General features: G+C 45.1%; 1 protein-coding gene across 1 annotated transcript in view; it reads right to left on the bottom strand.

The window, feature by feature from the left end:
• LOC118314481 (nuclear receptor subfamily 6 group A member 1-A) overlaps nucleotides 1-22,717 on the bottom strand; it is a 73,448-nt gene extending 50,731 nt beyond the window's left edge. The window contains exons 1-2 of the mRNA XM_035640966.2: nucleotides 22,355-22,717; nucleotides 6,463-6,510 (exon numbers count right to left, since the gene is read on the bottom strand). Of these exons, the coding sequence (XP_035496859.1) occupies nucleotides 6,463-6,510; nucleotides 22,355-22,421 (115 nt within the window). The 5' untranslated portion in view covers nucleotides 22,422-22,717. The remainder of the gene's footprint in view (nucleotides 1-6,462; nucleotides 6,511-22,354) is intronic.
• Nucleotides 22,718-26,311: the final 3,594 nt, after the last annotated feature.

The raw sequence follows: 26,311 nt of genomic DNA, 5'->3' as shown, positions 1-26,311 counted from the left end.
TCCAATCAAAACCCAACCCTATACAAAACACAGGATGCAGGACAACTCGATTCAGTGTTCCAGATATCTTCCTCTCTGCCGGGGAAGCGGGAGACACAGGGCAGAGAAAGACAGACAGACAGAGAGCACATTAATAAAACATGACTGCATGATTTTCCAACCTCAAAGAGGCGAACACAGGAAGGCGTACTCCCAGAGCAGGAGCTGAGGTTCAGCGCAGGGTAAAGGGAACACACTCCTTCAGGCTGTGGGGCACAGCGGCTCCCTCTGATCACAGACTGACATCGGCTCCTTCCCTTTTATTCCTGCCATCCCTGATTTCTTCCTTCTTTTCTTCTTCTCGCTGCAGGCTGGAGATGAGGAGCGCAGGCTCGGCGGAGACTCTGTTGTTAGTACTTTCTGCAGGAGGTGAGGATGAGAGCAGCCGCGGCGTTCAGCAGCCTGCGCGGCTATTTCAGGAAAGACTCTCCTCACTTCTACTGGCTTCTCATCCACGGCCTTGGAACCTCCACGCTGTCAGGGCTGGCAACACGTCCTGGCATGGAGGTGCTCCATGGAGGCCAACACACACACACGCGCGCGCGCACGCACGCACGCACGCACGCACGCACGCACGCACGCACGCACGCACGCACGCACGCACGCACGCACGCACGCACGCACGCACGCACGCACGCACGCACGCACGCACGCACGCACGCACGCACGCACGCACGCACGCACGCACACACACACACACACACACACACACACACACACACACACACACACACACACACACACACACACACACACACACACACACACACACACACACACACACACACACACACACACACACACACACACACACAGCTGGATCTAGACTGTTCTTGGTGATGATTGGTCACTATCACAGACTTACAGTCACTATGCTTAGGTTTGAATTGAAGTCACTTTAAATAGAAGTGATTGCATGGGAACCAGCAGGTGAGTGTTTCTGTGATTCAAGCTGCAGAGACAAGAAGCAGCTTGACTTTTGTTCCTCGCGCTGCATGTGCTGACTTCCTCTGGCTGCCAACAATGGAGACGCCCACATTGTGTCTGGTGCCCACGGTGAACATTCAACGCTGTCGGTGAGTTTGAGCTCTAACTGAAACCATCGACCGTTGACTGTACCCTGAGGGACGCCACAACACACAATGACATCATGATATCATGGGACACGTCATGCTCTTATTCCAGGACTCTGGATCAAACCGTGCCTTCACCTGGGACACATTCCATCAGACACCAGATCGCTCTTCACTCTTCAGGCTGCAATAAACATTCATTGCTGTCGGTGGGTTTACATGAGAATAACTCACTGATCAATGAATGCAGACTGCGGTTCAATCACCTCAGTGAGCGAGCGGCCACAGCCACACCAACGCCGACTGATGTGATACGACGTACGACTCAGAAGTAACAACCTGTTTCTCATGAAAAGAGAAATGTAATTCATTTGCTGTGTATTCAGGTGGAGGCAAAAATCTGAGTCTGACATCTCAAAGTGTTACATTGAGGATGATGACCATGTTGTGTCTTTTTTCATTTCTAATAAAAGTTATGCTTCCAGTTGTGAGATATTTCGTTACTTAATTACTTTGTATCAAATTGTTACTTTATTCTGAGAAACAGAAACATGTTCTTCACTCAATGTAGCAGCTGTACATGAAATGTGCTTGTATATATATCAATTAGGGGGGAAATGACTATTCATTTCAATATGATGATAATAATAAACAGTTATTAATGAAAGTAAATCAAAATAAAAACGATGTGGTTGAAAAGGTAACGGAAGGCGACTCTGACCAGACATGGTCATGATAACTTTTAACTTTCTCTGAGAGTCAAAACAATTTCACAAAATACAGAAAACAACAGAAAACTATTTTCTCATTAGTCAGATATTGATAAGATTCTGACACGTCAAGAAACGATGGTGCTTATTGCATCTACTTGCAAAATAAGGATTAAATGTCTTCATATACGTTCAACAAGGCTATTTATAATGAATATTGTTTATTTGGGTTGTCAGCACATTATTCCATCCAGAGTGTGATTGACAGGTGAACCAGTCCATCCAGCCCGTGTACGGACTGTAGCCACAGTGAGGACATTCTCACTGACAGTCTTAACCAAATCAGATCGCTCTCATGACCCAGACGTTACATTATGTGACTTTTCTCTGATTTTCCATGACGACAATAATCATCTGCAGTGTGTGGGCGTTGTTCCATGAAGCTGCTGCTTGTCTGAATATTGTCACATCCCCGGAACTAAAAGAACCAAACTGAGCGTCTCTCCAAACTCACTGACATCCCGGGAACCCCAGTGCCAGAGGGAGCCTGTGAAGGACAGACGGCTGCTGGGGGGTTGAACCAAGACTCTGTAATCATGCGACAGTCATCAACGTGTACTGTAGCTGAGGTGAAACGGAGAAACACAAAAGCTGTTCATATCAAAGCACTCAACTAAATATATATATACGGTATATATATATATATTAAAGTGAAACAATCTGTGCCCACAGTTCTTGGAAGGTAATAAGCCTCATAAGCCCATTTCAGTGTGTAATTGGAGGAGATCTAAACATATGGAAATAATCTGGCAGTAATTGCCCTGTAAGGTTATGTTAACATGCTGGGAAGTTTCAAACACGTTGATGCTTTCCAGCCAGAGCAGACGCCAAACATTTCATCTCCACTGGGGACAAAGAGAGGCAGCACAGGTCACGTCACAACTACCTGAATAAAGAGGACAGGATATACTTCTACACACACACACACACACACACACACACACACACACACACACACGCATACAAATCACACACACACACGCACGCACACACACACACACACACACACACACACACACACACACACACACACACACACACACACACACACGCATACAAATCACACACGCACACACGCACACGCACACACACACACACACACACACACACACACACACGCATACAAATCACACACACACACACACACACACACACACACACACACACACACACACACACACACACACACACACACACACACACACACACACACACACACACACGCATACAAATCACACACACACGCACACACACACGCACACACACACACACACACACACACACACACACACACACACACACAAATCACACACACACACACACACACAAAATCACAGACACACACCACTAAATGAACATACATACATACATATATATATATATATTGTGTTTTATATACATACATATATACACAATTACAGTATATACACACACACACACACACACACACACACACACACACACACACACACACACACACACACACACACACACACACACACACACACACACACACACACACACACACACACACACACACACACACACACACACACACACACGCATACAAATCGCACACGCACACACACACACACACACACATATATAAACACATACATTTAATATATAGATATTGTAATCTTGACAAAGATAACAAAACTCTTCTTTTGTGTTTTTCTACTCAGTGAAAATATCTGAATCATCGAATCCAACAAAAAAAGGTCTGCAGCTTTTTGAAGCTCTGTGAAATTGTGATACAATTTTGTCGTTGATCTAAATAATTCAACGACACATAGAAAAGTGAAGGACCAAATGAAACGTCGGCACAGGTTTGCTGCAGCTGTGCGTTCAGCAGCACAGCTCCATACATCAGGGCCACACACGAGGCTGCGTGTTTATCCCCGCGGAGTCGGGCTTTGTCATCACACTCTGAAGTTATAGGCACTGACACTGGGAACAGCGTGACCCACTTCCCCCTGACCTGGAACACTCCGCAGGCTGACCCCCAGTCCAACGCCAACGCCAGTCGCATCAAGCGAAAGCGAAGAGACAGTGAATCAAATCTAGGCTAAACATGAATTATACAGAACGGACAGAGAGCAGCAGCAGCTCCCAGACACTCTGTGGCACTCACGCCTGCTCACAAGGCTGAGGCCCCCGTGGGAGAGGACAAGCAATATTAAGTGAAAGAAAACGGCTACCACGGGCCTTTCGTTGCTCATCCGCTCATCTATACATTGACCTGAGTCGCACACAGCCCTCGGGCCCCCAGTGACATCCCCTCTGAGAGGAGAAACAGCGCAGAGGAACAAAGGGGGATCTGAAGTGGCGTCAAGTGTTGGGCTGCTCTGCTGCAGCACGCAGGGAAATGAAAACCTGGTGATCTGGAATGACTTCTGGACCGAGGCACATGAAGTCAGCCCAGTTATGTGAGGACAAAGGAAAGGCATGTGGTGGGCTCCAGCCAAGTAGTTCCATATGGGTGTTAAGTTCACTGGGTCCAGGTGGCATGTGGGAGCATGCATCACACGGTGCTCTGTCAGGGCTCTACTGCCCCCTCATGGCCATGAACGAGTACTACTACAGGAGGCAAGAGCCTGGGGCGGAAGACCAGTGACAGACATCACTTCATTCATATCAAGTGGAGCCAGGTCACTGGCACAATGAAACATTCTCAGGTCTATAGTTTATTTCTCTGTACACTTCCTGAGAGATAGATTTGAAGTTATTGGCCTGGATTTGAAAAGGTAATGTGTAACCACAGAACAGAGGTGGTCTGATAACGAGCTGCTGACCATTGGTCCTCTGTGCAGAGGGGACGAGGCACAAAACTGATGTTAATATGAAGGATATGAATTATTATGCTTCAAATAATTTGCTTCACTGATTCACCATTTGGATTTTGTAGGACACAAGTGAATAAAAAGCCCAAACAATCTAGGATGAGGTTAAACACATGAATAATTGATCCACATGGATGTGACTGATTCAGTGTTCCAGCTCCAACTTTTATGAACTCCTTGATTCTACCAACAACCCACAGAGCTGCCTCTGTGACCAGGACCCCCCCCCCCCCCCCCCCCCCCCCCCCCCCATGTTGCTTTACAACCGTGTGGACCACAAATCAATGCCCAGTAAAAAAAAGAAAAAGACCATCTGCAGCACTCAGGAGGATTCAGGGCAGAAAGTTTCAGAAGAAGTTCTCTCTGCGACACTGACACATCGGAATTGACAGTAGGACTTCCTCCACGGGGTTAGTGTTGAAAACAGCTGTTGCTAACTCAGCTATTTGGCCCCTGACCCAGGTTCTTCGGACACTGAATGGGGGTCTCTGAATTCCCACCCCTGTCAGAACATTTACAAGCCTGCGGAGCCCTGCCTCAGCCCCTTGACCCCTGCATCACCCTTGCCCAGTGCATGCACCGATGCATCCTGAGAGCAGAATAGGGCCGAGAGAGAGAGAGAGAGAGAGAGAGAGAGAGAGAGAGAGTCCACCTCGTCAAGTTTACAACCCAATCAGACTCAGTCTCATAAATCCACGCCTCCTCCTGCAACATACTACAATGGCAGCCATTCAGTGTTTGCGCAGGTTTAATAGTTCCACTCAGGCTTCTTCCCACTTCTTAGCGACCCCCCCCCCCCAGTCTTTCTCCTCCTTCAGGTCTATAAAGGGAGCAGTGAGAAAGACTGGGCCGGAGCAGAGCTGCACACAATCAGGTCAGCGGAGTCACAGCGAGGTCAGCGGTCTCTGAACTGTGTCCGACCTCTGACCCGCTCATGGAGCCACCTGGCCCTGCAATAGCAGCCAGGGGAGTCCCGGGTGAACTTCGCCTGAACCTGGACCTTAACATTGGACCATTGCATCACCTCTGGCCCTTTGCTCCCAGTTTCCTCTGGGCGGAAGGCGCGCGTCCCTGAAACGCAGCGTTTGTGCCCGCCGTGTTTCAGGGACGCTTGTGATGACGGCGTTACCGGGGTGGAGCTCTCGGACCGCTGCCCCGCGTACAGTGTCCACACAGACTGAGGCCCACTCTGATTCTCAAAGAGAAGCAACAAGGGAAAAAATAAATCACAAATCTCAAGCGTGTTTTACACCAATCATCTGCTCCAGCTGGACGTGACTCCAGGAGCTGAAGAGCAGAGCTGCTTCGTCGTTCCTCCTGAGTGAATACTGCCCTCTTGAGGACTGGACTGGAAATTATGTTTTTTGATAAAACTACTCAGTTCTTCACCACTAGATGGAGCTCTCCGTCTTGTGATTTCATTTAGTGCAGAAACTATAACTGACCCAGAAGAAATGTAAAAATCTTATCAAGTATAATAATAATTATCATATATGGATTTTTTCTGGACAACAGACCTCTCTTTATGAGACCACCTCTTTAAATAAGATTTGGGAGATTGTTTCCTGACATGAGGATGACGAGCTGGTTGACATGAGGATGAAGAGCTGATTGACATGAGGATGAAGAGCTGATTGACATGAGGATGACGAGCTGGTTGACATGAGGATGACGAGCTGATTGACATGAGGATGACGAGCTGATTGACATGAGGATGACGAGCTGGTTGACACTCACCCATACTGTCGTTGTGCTCAGACTCCAGCGGATGGTCAGTGTAGAAGCCTGAGGAGAACCACACAGACGCAGGTCAGCTGTTATGTGACAGATGCAGATACTCACACTCATCAACATTGATGATGAAAAATAATACATATAGGGCAATATCAAACATGACATCACTACAACATACACATATTACAGCCATGGTGCTGTTGAGGGCTTTATTAGACAGTGGGACAAAGGAGTGTTTGAGCCCTGTTTCGTCTACAGGAGTTTGGTCTGAGATTGTTTTTGTTGGGTCTTTCTGAATATAGTTTTTTGATGAATTGCCTGGAGATGGGTATGTTGATGACCATGATTTTCATGTCTGTGTGTATGACAGAATCCTCCACGTGGACCTCCCACCCTGGCTCCCTGTCCCACAGCGGATCAAATTCAAAGTCCTCTTCCTCACTCACAAACCCACAAACCCCTCCTTCTCTTCAGAACCGCTCTTCATGTGTGATTAGTGTATTTTACATCTGTGCTTTCTTAAAAGTGCTGTATTGTAAATGTATAGTTGTTCAGTCATGTGGACGTCCAGGTACCTGAAGGAGCCCGGCTGCACTATGGTCTTGTTCTGGATGACCACAGGTGAGGGGTCACCAAGAGACTCGGGGTCAGTGTTTGTTTGTTTGTTATATAGATACAGAAAAGAATGTAAGAGTGTGTGTGTTTGTGTGTTTGTGTGTGTGTGTGTGTGTGTGTGTGTGTGTGTGTGTGTGTGTGTGTGTGTGTGTGTGTTGTTTTCCGTTTGTCCCTCATACATCTCTACATTGTCTCTTGTGTCATGACAACGCCCCCATGCAGTACGGTGCAATAGGAGACGTCAAACATCAGTTTGATTCTGGTCAATGGTTAAAATTACAACACTCAAAATCATTTTACCCAAAAAATGTTGCAAATAACAATATATCAGAAGGCACCTAACTAAAGTCTAATTCATCTGTATTTGATCTTTAATATTATAGTTTTTACTTTCACAATCGTTCACAAGATGCATGTCAACTCCAGCTTCAAGGGTAAATATGATTTATTACAAGAAGGTGATGTTTTCACCTCCGTCAGTTTGTCTGCAGGATTACACCAAAACTACTGAAAGTATCTTCATGAAAGTGATCTGGACAAAGGGGCGGAGGTGAAACTCATTGGAGTTTCTCTTTTTGTTGAGACTAAAACATCACATCTGTCCTCCTGACTGTTACAGTCACATCATCTGTTCAATCTGATCATTCTGAGCATCAGTCTGAGCATGTCCATGTCAATAACCACTACTTTGAAATGGAATGATCAGAAATCAAAGACTGAACTGAACTGAATGGAGGAACTCAAACAGCAGGAGACCACTGATAGTGACACAGAGGACCGCCTGATCCCTGCGTGACGGAGGCTGATCATCCTATAGGATGCTTTGTTCATGAATGAATACAATTAGTGGCTTCAAACCTGTGACCTCCCTGTGCCAATGATTCCTATAGAAAACTTTCCTTCAGTTGGTTGATCGTGAAGCCAGTCTTCAGCCCTCTGACAGAGAGCCTTTGACTTCGCCCATCTGACCTCTAACGCTCATCACATCCATCAGAAGACGAAGGAAATGTAAGATCAATGCGAGATGAAACTCCAAACAGCTTTGACATAAACCGAACCTGGTTTGACCACAGTGGCTGCAGAGAAGAGCAGATAGGAGACTCGCTGTAACTTCTACAACTCTCCGAGTGGAAAAGTCATGGCACATGGTATTAAATAGGCCTATGCAGGGGCCATGTTAATTAATATATCATATATCATCTGAGGAGCATATGGGTCTACCCATTACACCAGAACAATCTGTTTGCCTCAGATTGATTTCCCTTTTGCTGCCTGAGCTTTATTTCATACCCACTTCTTTCACCATCTCGTCTCCGCAGCAGCTCGACCATCTGTGAGTCCGCCGCCCGGCCAGCTCCATCACTGCCGTCCAGACGGGTCAGTGTGTCAGATCCCCCCTATCTGTGTCAGTGTATCACCCTGCTATCAACAGCTGCAGACCCCTGACCCGACACACGCCAGCTGCAACCCCCCTCCCAGCTCTGCTCCCGTCCCACAGTCAACACCGGCATATGTTCTCCCCGGAGCATACACCAACACACGAGCTCTGCTCCAGCTCACACGTGCCTCCGCCTCCCTGGACAGACACACACTTATATTGACGTACAACACACAAACATGCAGTCAGGCTTTGTGTCTGGGAGCAGCCCCCCCCCCCCCCCACAGATACTGACACTGTGATACGTCACATGCAGGTCTTAAAGCACTGACTGTACAAAAAGACAGAGAAGCTTTTCCTTTGTTAAATCTCTGATGTTAATCTGTGATCATTTGAATTTACTCACAATTATACGACATGTTTGCATCTCACTGCTTTACTGAAACTCAGTGTCACTTTAAAAGACGATGCTTCATGTGTTTGAACTTATTTGAAATAAATACTGTTAACCCGTCATGGTGCAGGTTTTTCAAGGATCTGTTCACCTAAATGTAAAATAACAAGCAGTATCCAGCCGTACTGCAGAGAGATGTGGTTTTACTGTTCCCACCCTACATCGGACTGGAGGACAGAATTTAACAGCAGCAGGAGAAGATTTCATTTTGACCATGTTCACCATCTTAGTTATCAATGTGGCATAGTTTGTTAATCATATCGAAACAACAACTTAAACAAAGTCATTTCTGACCGGATAACGGTGCTACAGGAAACAATCAAGGGACCATCTCGGTCATTAGAATTAATCCTCAGTGAATTATGAACGTCTGAACTACATTTTGAACCAGCAGTTGTTGAGATACTTCAGTCTGAACCATGAGGACGGTGCCGCCCAATGATTGGACGGCACCCTGTCCAATTGGACATGGGTCCGTCAGGACATGGGACTGTCAGGACATGGGTCCATGGGTCCATCAGGACATGGGTCTGTCAGGACATGGGACTGTCAGGACATGGGTCTGTCAGGACATGGGTCCGTCAGGACATGGGTCCTTCAGGACATGGGTCCGTCAGGACATGGGTCCATGGGTCTGTCAGGACATGGGTCTGTCAGGACATGGAACTGTCAGGACATGGGTCTGTCAGGACATGGGTCCATGGGTCCGTCAGGACATGGGTCCTTCAGGACATGGGTCCGTCAGGACATGGGTCTGTCAGGACATGGGTCCATGGGTCCTTCAGGACATGGGTCCGTCAGGACATGGGTCTGTCAGGACATGGGTCCATGGGTCCATCAGGACATGAGTCCTTCAGGACATGGGTCCGTCAGGACATGGGTCTGTCAGGACATGGGTCCATCAGGTCATGGGTCTGTCAGGACATGGGTCCATGGTTCCATAAGGACATGGGTCCGTCAGGGCATGGGTCCATGGGTCTGTCAGGACATGGGTCTGTCAGGACATGGAACTGTCAGGACATGGGTCTGTCAGGACATGGGTCCATGGGTCCATCAGGACATGGGTCCTTCAGGACATGGGTCCGTCAGGACATGGGTCTGTCAGGACATGGGTCTGTCAGGACATGGGTCCATCAGGACATGGGTCCATGGGTCTGTCAGGACATGGGTCCATGGGTCCGTCAGGACATGTGTCCATCAGGACATGGGTCCGTCAGGGCATGGGTCCATGGTTCCATAAGGACATGGGTCCGTCAGGGCATGGGTCCATGGGTCTGTCAGGACATGGGTCCGTCAGGACATGGGTCCATGGGTCTGTCAGGACATGGGTCCGTCAGGACATGGGTCCATGGGTCTGTCAGGACATGGGTCTGTCAGGACATGGGTCCGTCAGTCCATGGGTCCGTCAGTCGTCCAGCTCTCTGCTCCTCTCTTAATAGTAGCAATCCTGGGATCAGGATTAATCCTTGCTTCAGTCTGTACTCAAGGCGGTAGTGTTCGCTGACACTGCACCAGCGGCAGAGAAGAATGGATCTCTCCAGTGTGTGGTCTCTGTTGCTAATCCTGGTGACAGCTTATTGACCATCATAGCTCGAGGCTGGGAGGCTTTTAGCAGCAGGCCATACTGCCGGAGCCTCCTCTGCTGTGGCCCATTGTGTGTTGACAAAGAAAGGCTGCATCTTTAACCTTTCACCTCTCAAACCTCTGCAACCTCCGGCGCATTCAGCTCCCCATCGACAACATGCAGCCTCTTGTCCCTCTTCCCCTCCTTGTGGAGGGGAACATGCTCTGCATGCTCAATACGGCATTTAGCACAGGTTGCTTCTGAGGGAACACAAGACGGCAGAACGCATCTCTTCATTTAAGCACGTATTCACGCATGAAGTCAGAAGCATTTTTCAGCAGCTCCTGCTACTGTACCTACAGTACTGCCTCATTCATCTTCTTTGTTATGGACGAGTGTGAACTGAATATGTCAGAGGACGTTATTCATCTTAAACCTGTGAATCTGGTCAGTTGTGATCACAAGTTTCCATGGCTCTAGGTGACATCATCAAACTCAGACAATCCATCTCCAACAGACGTGTGACTTGTGTCATATTAGTAAAACCACAGGTTAATAACATCATTATCCACGGTTCAGTTCCAGCACCCTGAGTCCACCAGGCACTGGAGCTGATGCACACATGGATTTCACCGCTCAGCGAGTCTCCTGTGAAGAAGACTTTTCATATAAAAAGGACAGAATGATCAAATCCTCACATTTGCAAATCTGGAGACAGCAAATATTGAGCAGATTGACTCAGTTTTAATCAAACCTTTTCTTCTCTCCCTCTTTTCAGACACTGAGTCGACCTTTCACTAACCTTTAAATGTAATTATGCTAGAATAGTTAACATGCATAAAGATTTGTTTAAAAAAAGCTAAGGTGCAATTTGTTAAAAATCATTCTTGTTTGAGAAACTTCCTCAAATTCTAATAATAATAATAATACAATGTTACACATGTCCATTCCAGCTGTGAAAACTTTGTTCTTAGCTGGTATGAAAACCAAACTCATCATCTCCATTATCATTTAAATAAACCACCCACTCTTTACACGACACTGAGGTCTGAAACTACCCACACTCGAAAATGTAATGAATATTACAGTGCAACAGAAACCACGTGCCTTATGGACAGCACCATATGGCCCGACTTGTTTGTGCACGAGGCCGCGATGTCGAGGCTTAAACAGCAGATATTGAATCTTCAGCCCCCCTCCCTCCGAAGCCATTAGCCCCCCAGGATCCCTCCCTGCCTTCACACAGCCAAGGCCTCAGTCCATCACTGCCCCGGCTCCTCCGGCCCAGATGGCCCGGGTTCCGCATGGCCAGTGGAGGGCAACAGCAGCCTGTTATCTGAGGACGTTGGCCTCTGCCTGCCAGCCCCACGACCACACCGCCTCCATCCATCACGTCACCGAGGAGCCGGCTGTGAGAGAAGCATGCGCCTGTGCAGAGAGGCCACGTGGTGACGGAGACAAAACTAAAACATTTAGAAAATGAATCACTTAACACTGTCATCGGTGGGTTCTAACTTGAATTGTCTCAGCTTCTGAAAGGTGAACTGTGGATGCTTTTCTCTGACTGTTGCTCAGACAAAAAACAAACACATTTCAATATTTTTCACAAATGTATTATTTTTTCAGAGCATGTTACAGAGGATAATGGAAAATAATAATTAGCTGCAGCAGCAAGCAAACTGTCAGGCGAAGGGATTAAGTGAAATGATAATTCACTTTGATTAACAGGAAATGTGAACTATCCTTTTAAACATCTTATTACATATACTACCTTTTGTTGCTCCTCATTTATCATTTATCATTGTTGTGATATGTTTAACTTTATTTCTGCTAAAAAATAAATTGGTGGATTCAGTGATAAATGAAGGTAGGTTGTATTTGTTGATGGATATTATCCAGTGATGATTTGACCAGTAGCCTTTTCTGTTTACACTGGATTTCATACTGGAGATGAACTGAAGCTTTAATATCTGAGGATCATGAGAAGTTTCATATAAACAAACCAACTGTGAACGAACAAGAGCCACAAACACAAACCTCATCGTCTTTCAAGAAAATCCTTCTGTAGGCACAGGAAACACACTTGGGAAGTGGTTGGTGAGATTACACTTGAACACTACAGATGTGTGCCGTCAGCTCTCAGCTCAATCAATCAATCAATCAATCAATCAATCACCCTCCAACTGTAAGATGGATGAGAGGAAGCAGCAGCCACAGATAGATCATTGTTTTCACTGTGCAGCGGGACAGAATGAATCCTGTGCTGGCGAGAGGTCAGAGACCCCCCCACCCCCGCCCCCTCCAGCAGAGACACCATGCGTGACAGTCCGGAACCTCCGCCGGTCTCGGACGGCCCTGACGGGGCAGATGGAGACGTATCCACCTGCATCCCTCCGTCTCACCTCTGGTAACAACTCATTGTTCCCTGGGGTCAGTGCTGCCTCCAGTGGTGTCAACGTGCCACTGATGCTGAGAGGTGTCCCCACAGGTACGTCCCCACAGGCACGTCCCCACAGGCATGTCCCCACAGGTACGTCGGACCATCAGTTCTGAGTGGGGGTCCTGATTAGCAGTCTGTCTTCAGGTCTGATCGGGGTCAGAGCCCCTCAACACTCCATGGTGGATATTACATATGACAGATTGTGAAGGGACTCAAGTGTTGGCTTTCACAGGCTGCTCGCCAGTCATCCATTTGACCTCTACACCTGACCCCTGACCTGGCCATGTAGCAGCGCAGCACAATGTCTACTCTGTCCTCCCCGCTGCTTCTGGCTGACAAAGCGCAGCGCGGTCCCGCGGCGCGGCCTCCCGGCACCACTCAAGTTCGCGGGGCATCGCACTTCGACCAGCAGCAGCTCAACAGACGGATCAGCTGGAGGACTGAAGGTTTCCCCATGTGAGGGTCTCTAAGACCTTTGTGTTGTCAGCAGCATACATGAACAAACCCTTTTACATGGAGACACCACATCCTATAGTTACTAAACTGAAGATGTGAAACATGAACGAGGTTCATTCACTTCTGGATATTTGTGGCCTTTTCCAGGACTCGTAGTTACCCTCCATTTTGTTTTACCACTGCGTTCCAGCCATTTTGGAGCAAACAAAAGAAAGAACACCAAAACCAAATCATGAACAGCTGTTAAGACAAACTAAAATGTGTATGACACAAGTCACATACAGTATTAAACAGAATCTAAGCTCAATCTCAGTCCGTCACTGCAAACAGACAGTTTAGTCTTTTAATACAGGGAACCTCATTTTTAGAGTTTGACTTTTAAAATATGCTCTTCTGATGAGAAGACAGACGCAGGATCCGTGTGGGAGATGGAGTCAGGGTGTGGAAACAGCTCACCTGGCTCTATTGACAGTGAAAAGAAATCACCGTCTCTAATATTTATCATTGAGTTGTAACTGTGTCTTGATGAACAGCATCAGGTGAAGACTTGGTACCACTGCAGCTTCACAGCAACCAGAGACAAAACACGTTCCAGCCAACCTCCGCCTGCAGACTATATGGATGAACTAGAGCTCCACCAATAGTGTAAAGAATAATCAGACAAGGTTTACAGACCAATGTCCTGACTACAGCTCTTTATCTAACACAAGTACATGAGATTCATCTTCTCATCTCAAGGATTCCACACCTGAAGGTTAAAAATGATTCATAGGAACTGATGAGTATATTTCTGTTGTGTACCATCCAGCGATTTATAACTTTAGACAACAATGAGTAATAAGGAAAAGAAAAGACTTCCATGAATGAATTAACACTCAGTGAAAACATGTTTCAAATAAATCTGAAGTGAGCACCTGAAGGCCCGTCAGGCTCATCTGCAGCTCACATCACGTGTTTCCACAGGAAGTGTTAATCACGTCGATGTTCTCCCCCGAGCACAACTTTCTCTTTCTGTGAACATCTGATGAATCATTGACGTAACCAGATGATCCAGCTCAGGGAACAGTTCACCCGTCTCTTATGAAAGCTACACGGTTGGGCACAGTCCTGCCACTCAGATCAGACAACGTGTGTGGGGAAGTCTCTTCACAGTGACTCGTCAGCGAGTGCGATGTTAATCTAATGAATGTACGTCTTCATCTGTGCTAATCCTGGCGGGCGGTTGGACGGGGGGTCACGCTGTGGTCAGAGGGGCGGGGGCTCTGTCACCGCTGCCTGACACGCTCAAAGGAGCAACTTCCCTTTCATCATACCAGGGGTCAGAGTTTTACTGCCTCCCAGAGCCGGCGAGCGCGCTGCACTGTGCAAACTCAGACCTGCAGCAGCCATCTGATAATCATCATCTTACAAGACAAAGCAAAAACAAAAAGAGAACGCCGGAGGCATCTGCCTGCAGCCACTGAGCCACATTTACATTCTGCTCTGTGTTGAGACTGGATCCTCACAGACACTTCCACTTGGGATGACTATTGGCTCCAAGTGGGTAAAATACCAGAGAGATTAAAGATCTCCACACCAGGTTCTGCAGCCGTGCAAACAGCCCAGTCTTATCTGAGCGATAATCTCTGCATGTTGAGGTAGAATTCATAGTTTCACTGTGTTGCTTCCCCCCCCCCCCCCCCCCCCCCGAGAGGGCCAATGGCAGTTTTTCCTGCAGCTCAGGGGAAAGTGAGTGAGGACGGGGTTAATGAAGGTCACAGAGCAACAACCTTCAGCTCAGCATATTTCATAGTTCAGTACCGGAGCTTCTGTTATTGTGCGTCATGTTGGTCTGGTTATTGATCCATAACAAGCAGACCGACAACAGTGTTTCTGACTGATTCTGATTGGAATCTAAATGTTATCAAACCATCTCAACCTGATCCAATCCACATGTTGACCTCTGAACTGTAGCTTATCTGTAAGACGTCCAGTGGTCTGTAGGTAAATAGTTATGAAATGTATTTAAATCTATTGTTATTTATCTTTTCTTTTGGATTATGTTCGTATCAGTAATAATCATAGAACTCCTCCAGCCCTGGGGAAATGAAATCAAAGTAAATGTTAAAGATTATTGTATTGTGTTATTTATGTTATTCTATTCATATTATTACTGATATGGTGATATAAATAAAAATATATATATATAAAATGTACTCTACCATGTGCTCATGAAATTATACCAAGCATACTGATCAACTTTGAAGCAAGGATTCAAATATGGAAACTTCATACCTACATATATATACAATCCCCCCCCCCCGACTGTGTCAGACAACACAACTGTCCATCAACAGCATCATTAAAAACTGAGTCTATTTGTATTTTATATCTTATCTTATTGTTTATACTTGTAGAAGTCACTTTAAAAACATGATGGACCCTCGACCATCTTCTGACATTTGACAGATTAGAGTGGAAACAAAGTGACGGATGTGTTGGCTCAGTCTCAGACAGTGAGCGAGCAGTGTGTGTGTGTGTGTGTGTGTGTGTGTGTGTGTGTGAGTTGAGGTAATGGGAACACTAAGTGTTTAGCACATTCCTGTTAAAGGAGTCAATATGCACAGTGGTGTGTGTGTTCTCTGTTGACTGTGATATGACCGGTCAACAGGCTCCTGTCTTCTGGGCCTCCGTCTCTTCAGACTCATCACCTGTGAGTTCCTTCTCTGATTCAAATGCCCGCGCTGGGTGACACCTCACTGTTACGACTGCTAACAGGAGACCCTGTTCTAACCTATAAAATGGAAATAGAATTCCCAAACTGAACCGGCTCAGCTGCTCTTTTATAACCCCGACAACAACTGCATCCTCAAGCGCTGCAGCGTCACAGGAGAGCCTTCCCTGCTCTACATACCAAGTTCAGAGTTTTACAGCAGCCTGTAAACTCATCCTCCGCCCAAATTCAAACTCAAATTGAAGACATTTATGGCCTCTGGCGAGGCCACGTGTTGAATATCACGGAGGCCTGACAAAAGTGAGGCGTGCAGATGACGAGCATCACTGTACCAACTGTGCACATACCTACTGTAATACATTTCTCCCCAAAATCTGCTTCATGGCAGCAGGCTGTTGCTCCCCCCGCCCCCCTGCTGCTCATTAGCAGCTGTTGGAGCCTCAGGTTGTGCCAGGATGAGCAGCCTCACTGCCACCCCAGCCTGTAGCTCATGGATCAAGTAGAGGCTGTAAATACTTGCCTGGGTTACGCGGAGGTCAGCGGAGAGCAGGCCATTAATGCTTCAAGAGCAACATCCCACTGACCCGAGTCACAGTTCCCATAGCGCTCACTGCCTCCTCCCCCACGTGTCCCTCAGCGCCCACACAACAACAGACCCAGGCCCAGTGCCATGACGACGACAAAACCCCCGGCATCTCCCCGACTGAAGGGTCCCTTATCAAAGAGGATTCAATTCAACCTACTAACTTAAAGATTCCCTTCAGTTATAAATGATTTGACTGAATGATATGGAAAAGGAGAACAGCCTAGAGAACTGGCACCAAAAGGTCAATCAGGAAATGTTTCCAGTTCATTTTCCCTCTCCGTCCCCCACGAGTGGTGTGTTGTTGAATCATGAATCAAAACATAATTCATCTGCACCAGGACATTTTTCAAGCCAAAACTTGTTTTCTGTTCTGTTTTATATTCATTTAAAAACATATTTTAACGTTCACACAACTAACCCATAAACCAACCAGTAATAAAATTAATCTATAATGAAAAAATTAATCTATAATGAAAAAATATAAATTAGAGGGCCCTGACACCTATGATGAAAAGGGCTTAAGGATTTCATACTTTCATTTTTCTTCAATTCACACAAACTCACTAGAGACTGTGAATGTTAAAGCCTCTTCTTCAGATCATATTAGTAATAGTGGACAGTTTGACACTCGACAGGCATCAATCACTTTTTTGAGAATGAATACTTGACAAATTGGTAAAAGAAGTTTGAAGTGTTCAAGAGGTTTGGGTGAGAGCAGGCCGATCCCCAGCAGGAGGTCGGATCCGTCACTGACGACCAGCTCATTGTGAGCACAGACACGTGTGTTGCCTGGCAACAGCAGCATCTGGATCAAGGACACTCGGCCTTCAGACCTCACACTGCGTCCCCCATCACATTCATATTCACACCTCTCTTCGTTCTAAAATCTAAATCAGTCACTTTGTTCCCCGGTGAACGTAACTCATAAGATACTTATTAATTTCACAGAGAAAAATCGAACCGAGAGAAAGTCAGCTTTGAAATTGATCTCATCAAAAACAGCAGAGCTCAGATAAGATATATAGATATTAAATCCATTAATAAATGATCGGCTGAAGTCAGACTGGCCCAACACATTGAAGGAAGTATAAAGCCCCAATGAGTTTCAAATGAAAATAAAAATTAAATAAATGACCTTCTCATCATTATCAAGATAAATGTGGACATTTATTTAGGAACATGGATTTCAATCATATTTAGGGTCAGAGGACATTTTAGAGAAGTCTTGTTCAATCCTAACACAAAACTGTGAATTAAAAGCACACGTGCTTCTCAGAAGTGACAATTTTTTAATGCAGTCGGATGTGAAAGAGGAAGATTAGAGAGGAAGTGTTCACCGTCGCCTCGTCATCTTCACTCAATAATGTTGACTTATGAGAAATTTAAAAAAAGATCAACTTCATCTTTTGTTTAAATGTTAGTGAAAAAAACCTCTATAAATAAGTGTTTTCTTGTGTTAATATTTCATTACTCAGTATCTTGTGGCAGCTTTTAACAAATGGATTTCAACCTTAAAAACTGAAATAACAGTCAACCACTCAAACCACTGCTCTCTTCATTAACTCATCTGTCAAATCAAAATCTATATTACTTTACAATTCTGAATTATTCATCCTGCAAAAAACAAAACTACGTCATTATGTCTTGAAGCTCTTGTGCAGCATTACAATAAATCCTATGTATAATTATCTTGGCCTGTTTTAATTGTCAATCCAGTTAACAGCAGGTCAAATGATCAGAGGTTTAAAATCCCTTCATTCATCAATATTCAGTCTTTAAAATGGAGGAAAAAACATCTGCTGCTGAGCCTGTTGTGATATAAATCACATTGTTTGAAATGCTAATCAGCGCGGGTGAAGAATGTCCCTGGAATGTCCTGAAAGACACGTCCTCCTGTTTACAGCATTTGTGAAGCAGATAGTAGTTTACACTTTTCAGTTTATTCTCTTTCAACGAAAACAGCAGCAGAGACTGAAGATCCCTGTGTCCAACTGTAATGTTAACATTTAGTACTGAGCTGGAGAAGAAGTGGAGATATTTGATGACATGTTGCCCAACAGAACACATACAAGAACATCTGGATTTACTCCTGTTCTGGAGATACCATGAGAAGAATTACATTCAGAAACTCAAATATCTCCTAATGTGTCGGGGAGTGATGTTGACAGACGTCACACAGTGTTGTGACGTCCTTAATTCAAGAGCCGGAGCTGAGATTAAAAAAATGAATTGATTTTTTGGCGCACACACAAACGACAGCTAACGGACCGAGGGGAAATATTGATTTTCAAATGGCTCACTGCCCCTTTAAGGTATTAGCTCACTTTTCTGTTTTGTATGATTACACAGTCGATTATATATTTTTTATTCTTTGGACAAAAGACCCCAAGACATCTTCAACTGCAGTAAGTCTTTTCTTTCACAGAGCAAATGATAAACCACCTGAAGTGATAAAGTAATATTGATGTTACACTTACAGAGAAATACAGAGAACGTCTCTCCTCTCTACATTAACAACATTCAGTTGTGTGTGTGTGTGTGTGTGTGTGTGTGTGTGTGTGTGTGTGTGTGTGTGTGTGTGTGTGTGTGTGTGTGGGTGCGTGTGTGTGTGCTTGTTCATGTGTGTGTGTGTGTGTTTGTTCGTGTGTGTGTGTGTGTGTTCGTGTGTGTGTGTGTGTGTGTGTTCGTGTGTGTGTGTGTGTGTGTGTGTGTGTGTTCGTGTGTGTGTGTGTGTGTGTGAGGGAGTCAAGTTAATAATATTAAGAAGAAGAAGAAAACATGGATCTCATCTGCCCCCACCCCCACCAGCAGCCCCTCCTCCTCTACTGTACTCCTCCTGGCTTATCATTCAAGCGTCACACTGGGGGGTTCTGCATCCTGTCCCTGCCCCCCCCCATTGTCAGCATCCCCCTAACCCTGCCCCGAGGGACAGGACAGACCCCCCCCCCAGCACAGGGGCTGACAAGGCACTTTCTTTCAGCATATCGGCCCCACCGTGGCAGCCTGCAACCCCCCAAGGCCCAAACATGGATCCACACAAACACCCCAACCTGCCTCCCTCCACCTCTCGACTCCTTCTTCTTCTTCTTCTTCTGCAGTGAGTTCAGTTACATTAAAACAAGCCTACGTCACTGAGCGCTGAATGGGAGTGTGTGTGTGTGTGTGTGTGTGTGTGTGTGGGTTCCTGGTCAATTCAGAGCTCAATGGAAATTGAGTTTGTTCTTCAAATGTGGTTATGTCATCAAGAGGCTGCGGGGAGGGTCCGCCTCCTTTGTTTCTACAACAATGTGATTGATAAAAAGCTTCACCCGTCAGGAAGAGTTAACCATCTGGATCATCAACTCACGTATTGTCATCGTCCACGAGTTTCTTAATCAAAGACTGAAAACACTGCGGTTGACAACTTTTCCTCTCAACTGGAAAAGTGGAGTTTGTCGATTTTGCTTGAAAAAATGATTTGAATGATTAATCATCTACCAGAATAGTTATTATTTTTCTGTTGTCCACCTCATTAAGAAGCTCTATGTTATTTACAAAGGACGTCATCACGCAGAATTATTATTTTTATGTACAATTAGATGAAGTAAATAATGAAAAACACAACAAGCCACATTCAGCATCATGTTGCTTTTTATTTAGTGAATACTATTTTATCAGTCTTGTTGGATTAAGACAAATTCAGCAGATTAGTCAAAGGGATGAAATCAAATCCTTATTGAGGGTAGATATTCTGAATTGATTCCACTTCCTCTGGTTTATTCGTTCATGTGTTTGTATCTATATGTTAATTCATGCTGGGTTTTTGTTTAACACTTTTTTATATTTTACCACAAAATTTGCAAATTAATAAAATAACGAAAATAATTAAAATAATTGCATCCTCAAATTGTTATTTTAAGATTAGCATGGCCATCAACAATTATTTCAATAAAGATAAATCTGTAGTGTTTTCATTGATCAATTAAATGTCACAAAATTTTGTTATAGAAATATTATAAGAATATTCCCTAACGCCTGCTTCATGTCTTCCACTGGTCCAAAGGTAAAGGCAGAAAGATGTTCTGAGTTTTAATATGATTTAAGGTTATAAAAGATATAACTTGCTATTGAATCGCTCAATCAAGCCATTCTGAATCATAAGGGTCAATATAAAATTCTGCTGTTGCTTCACAGACGCATGAACTTCTCTGGAAAACATCTTCATTCTGTTTTCGTAATTGCTGAAATGCTATTTACAGACACGATCACACACACACACACACACACACACACACACACACACTCTCACACACACACACACACACACACACACTACCAAGCTGAAAACATGGTGCACCCCTTATGTCCACATCGCTCACTGTGGGTGTGCTCAGTGTGGTTGTGAGGGCACGATACAGGCCCGCTGTGGGCCTGGCTGTGGGCCTGGCTGTGGGCCTCGGTGTGGGCCTCGGTGTGGGCCTGGCTGTGGGCCTGGTTGTGGGCCTGGCACAGGTCAGGATGGGACCAGTGCCGAAATAATAAACTGTACGTTAATGAAACGAGGAGAGAGCCGTGTGATTTCAACCTGGGCCTCAGCCACCCATCATTCTCATCTACAGGCAAAAACTGAAACAACTATCAGTCTCCTCTTCTCCTCCCTCTCTTCCTCCCCCTCTTCTTCCCTCTCCTCCTTCTCTCCATCTCCTCCGTCCTAGCCAGGGTTGTGGGTACGAACACACTAATGGCTTCAGGCAGTTCTCCAAGTTCAAAAGTTCAGCTTTTACGATCTGCCATGACTGACCACCTCCAAATAAAAACATTCCAACCTCTGTTCTGTTCCCAGTGAGCCAAGACGCTCCTGCTATCTCTCTCACTCACACACACACACACACACACACACACACACACACACACACACACACACACACACACACACACACTGAAGAAGGCAGTTTAATCGTTCCCACTTAAGTAAAACAAGGAAAGATGCCAAACTCAACTACATCTGTGGCACAAATGCCTTCTTTCACAAGCAGGTCTTGAGCCACGTGCAGGTCTAGAGCCATGAACAGGTCTAGAGCCATTAGCAGGTCTGGACACATGAGCATGTCTAGATCAACCAGCAGGTCTAGATCAACCAGCAGGTCTAGATCAACGAGCAGGTCTAGATCAACGAGCAGGTCTAGAGCAGGTCTAGATCAACGAGCAGGTCTAGAGCAGGTCTAGATCAACCAGCAGGTCTAGATCAACGAGCAGGTCTAGATCAACGAGCAGGTCTAGAGCAGGTCTAGATCAACCAGCAGGTCTAGATCAACCAGCAGGTCTAGATCAACGAGCAGGTCTAGAGAAGGTCTAGATCAACGAGCAGGTCTAGAGAAGGTCTAGATCAACGAGCAGGTCTAGAGCAGGTCTAGATCAACCAGCAGGTCTAGAGCAGGTCTAGATCAACCAGCAGGTCTAGATCAACGAGCAGGTCTAGATCAACGAGCAGGTCTAGAGCAGGTCTAGATCAACCAGCAGGTCTAGATCAACCAGCAGGTCTAGAGAAGGTCTAGATCAACGAGCAGGTCTGGAGGCTGCAGGTCACAGGAGGTGCAGCAGTAATGATGCACTGGTGGCAGGTGAGGAACTGTCTGATTTAAACACGGACAGCAGCTGTGTGTGTGTGTGTGTGTGTGTGTGTGTGTGTGTGTGTGTGTGTGTTGCCTACCGTTGACGGACTTGGCGTTATTTCTTTCCGGGTAGTCGAACCCATTCGTCCTCTTCTCTATCTCCATCCTCCTGCATGGGCGCCTCTCAGCCCCGCGCTGCTCAGGGTCCTGACGCGACGTGGTGGTGGTGAAGAGGATGAAGAGGGTGAGGGGCTGAAGAGGATGAAGAGGGTGAAGAGGATGAAGACGGTCGTGCAGTGTGAAGTGAACGGAGCTGCGCTGCTTGGTCCCGTCCTCCTCCAGGCTGCCTCACTACTCCGACCGCCGTCCCATGCTTCAGCCTCCAGTCAGCGGGGAGTAACTGGATCCACACCCCCAGGCCTGGTGCGTTCAGGGCGCGCACGGACGGTGGAGGATGGAAGCTCCCACGACCAATTAGAAGCTGACTCACAATCTGAGTAATGTTCAAATGTCGGAGCAAGTAAAGGAAAGTAGTAACGATAGAATCGTCTCCTTAAAAATTAAAAGTTGAATTCATAGGCAATGAAATACCAACAGTAAAATGAACTGGACTAGAAACACCTCTGCTGAGAAGGACCGTCCCCTCGAATCAATAATGTTGCACCAAAATTGCACACACTCATATATCAATTGTTAATTATACCTTTTCATCAAAAGAAATGTATTATTCCCTGGGAATACATACCCAATCTCACAAGGAAATTATAGAAAAATGATTTCTTCGGATCTGAGACAAAATTGCATGGATCTTTCTTGGCCCATGTCCCATCATTCCATGTTTTGTTTTGGCCTTTTCCTGCTGACATACAAACAAACAGACATACAAACAAACAGACATACAAACAAACACACAAACATACAAACACACAAACATACAAACAAACAAACAAAGGGTAAAACCATAACCTCCTTGACGTAGGTAATTATTACCCACCTGCTAACCAAAACCTCAATATTCTCAACCCCCACGAAACATACATTGAATATTGTTGTTGGATGAAATGTTTGAAGTAGAGTTTCGTGGAGCGATGTCTGGAGAAGAGCACAGAGGAAAGAAGAACACTGGATGAAAAACTTCTCCTCAACTGTGACAATCTGAAGGACAGTTTGGGATTTGAGATGAGGCACAAGAGTTCTGGAACAAGCTGATGAGACCAGTATCTATCTATCTATCTATCTATCTCTCTATCTATCTATCTTTCTATCTATCTTTCTATCTATCTATCTAGACCAAGACGAAGGAGACAAAGAATCAGCTCATGATCCACAACTCAGTCGGATCTGTGAAGCTGGATGGAGGTGGAGTCTGGAACCTTCTCACTGATCCTTACTGATGATGAAAAATAAACAGGCACATATCAAATCTAGAATAAGTAAATATATCATTTACTGTTCGTCCAATTACTCTTTCTCGTGATATGATATTGTCTAGTCTAACAAATAGGTTTAATCCCACATTCCCTGAAGGTAGCACAGACACACAACAAAGATTACGCAACTTCATCCTGCAGCATTGTGGGATGTGTAGTGTCAGACCCTCCACCAGGGCTGACACAAGTCCAGTCGTTAGGTTCTGGTTCTTCTGAGCTCGTCAGAGAGACATCTACAGATAGAGAGACGGATCTATGATAGAGAGACGGATCTATGATAGAGAGACAGACCTATGATAGAGAGGTAGACAGACCTTTGATAGAGAGACAGATCTATGATAGAGAGACGGATCTATGATAGAGAGACAGACCTATGATAGAGAGGTAGACAGACCTTTGATAGAGAGACAGATCTATGATAGAGAGACAGATCTATGATAGAGAGACAGACCTATGATAGAGAGGTAGACAGACCTTTGATAGAGAGACAGATCTATGATAGAGAGACGGATCTATGATAGAGAGACAGACCTATGATAGAGAGGTAGACAGACCTTTGATAGAGAGACAGATCTATGATAGAGAGACGGATCTATGATAGAGAGACAGACCTATGATAGAGAGGTAGACAGATCTATGATAGAGAGGTAGACAGATCTATGATAGAGAGACAGATCTATGATAGAGAGAGAGACAGATCTATGATAGAGAGACGGATCTATGATAGAGAGGTAGACAGATCTATGATAGAGAGACAGATCTATGATAGAGAGGTAGACAGACCTATGATAGAGAGGTAGACAGATCTATGATAGAGAGACAGATCTATGATAGAGAGGTAGACAGATCTATGATAGAGACAGATCTATGATAGAGAGGTAGACAGATCTATGATGGAGAGGTAGACAGATCTATGATAGAGAGACAGATCTATGATAGAGAGACGGATCTATGATAGAGAGACAGACCTATGATAGAGAGACAGATCTATGATAGAGAGGTAGACAGACCTATGATAGAGAGGTAGACAGATCTATGATAGAGAGACAGATCTATGATAGAGAGGTAGACAGACCTATGATAGAGAGGTAGACAGATCTATGATAGAGAGACAGATCTATGATAGAGAGGTAGACAGATCTGTGATAGAGACAGATCTATGATAGAGAGGTAGACAGATCTATGATGGAGAGGTAGACAGATCTATGATAGAGAGACAGATCTATGATAGAGAGACGGATCTATGATAGAGAGACAGACCTATGATAGAGAGGTAGACAGATCTATGATAGAGAGACAGATCTATGATAGAGAGGTAGACAGACCTATGATAGAGAGGTAGACAGATCTATGATAGAGAGACAGATCTATGATAGAGAGGTAGACAGATCTATGATAGAGAGGTAGACAGATCTATGATAGAGACAGATCTATGATAGAGAGGTAGACAGATCTATGATGGAGAGACAGATCTATGATAGAGAGGTAGACAGACCTATGATAGAGAGGTAGACAGATCTATGATAGAGAGACAGATCTATGATAGAGAGGTAGACAGATCTATGATAGAGAGGTAGACAGATCTATGATAGAGACAGATCTATGATAGAGAGGTAGACAGATCTATGATGGAGAGACGGATCTATGATAGAGAGGTTGACAGATCTATGTTAGAGAGACAGATCTATGATAGAGAGGTAGACAGATCTATGATAGAGACAGATCTATGATAGAGAGGTAGACAGATCTATGATAGAGAGACAGACCTATGATAGAGAGGTAGACAGATCTATGATAGAGAGACAGATCTATGATAGACAGATCTATGATAAAGAGGTAGACAGACCTATGATAGAGAGGTAGACAGATCTATGATAGAGAGGTAGACAGACCTATGATAGAGAGGTAGACAGACCTTTGATAGAGAGACAGATCTATGATAGAGAGACGGATCTATGATAGAGAGACAGACCTATGATAGAGAGGTAGACAGACCTATGATAGAGAGGTAGACAGATCTATGATAGAGAGACAGATCTATGATAGAGAGGTAGACAGATCTATGATAGAGAGGTAGACAGATCTATGATAGAGAGACAGATCTATGATAGAGAGAGACAGATCTATGATAGAGAGACGGATCTATGATAGAGAGACGGATCTATGATAGAGAGGTAGACAGATCTATGATAGAGAGACAGATCTATGATAGAGAGGTAGACAGACCTATGATAGAGAGGTAGACAGATCTATGATAGAGAGACAGATCTATGATAGAGAGGTAGACAGATCTATGATAGAGAGGTAGACAGATCTATGATAGAGACAGATCTATGATAGAGAGGTAGACAGATCTATGATGGAGAGACGGATCTATGATAGAGAGGTTGACAGATCTATGATAGAGAGACAGATCTATGATAGAGAGGTAGACAGATCTATGATAGAGACAGATCTATGATAGAGAGGTAGACAGATCTATGATAGAGAGACAGATCTATGATAGAGAGGTAGACAGATCTATGATAGAGAGACAGATCTATGATAGACAGATCTATGATAAAGAGGTAGACAGATCTATGATAGAGAGGTAGACAGACCTATGATAGAGAGGTAGACAGATCT

Source organism: Scophthalmus maximus, chromosome 3 (genome assembly GCF_022379125.1).
Source record: "Scophthalmus maximus strain ysfricsl-2021 chromosome 3, ASM2237912v1, whole genome shotgun sequence".
Classification (NCBI taxonomy): Eukaryota; Metazoa; Chordata; class Actinopteri; order Pleuronectiformes; family Scophthalmidae; genus Scophthalmus; species Scophthalmus maximus.
The sequence above is the reverse complement of the archived record's forward strand: the minus strand, read 5'-3'. Positions and strand labels throughout refer to the sequence as shown.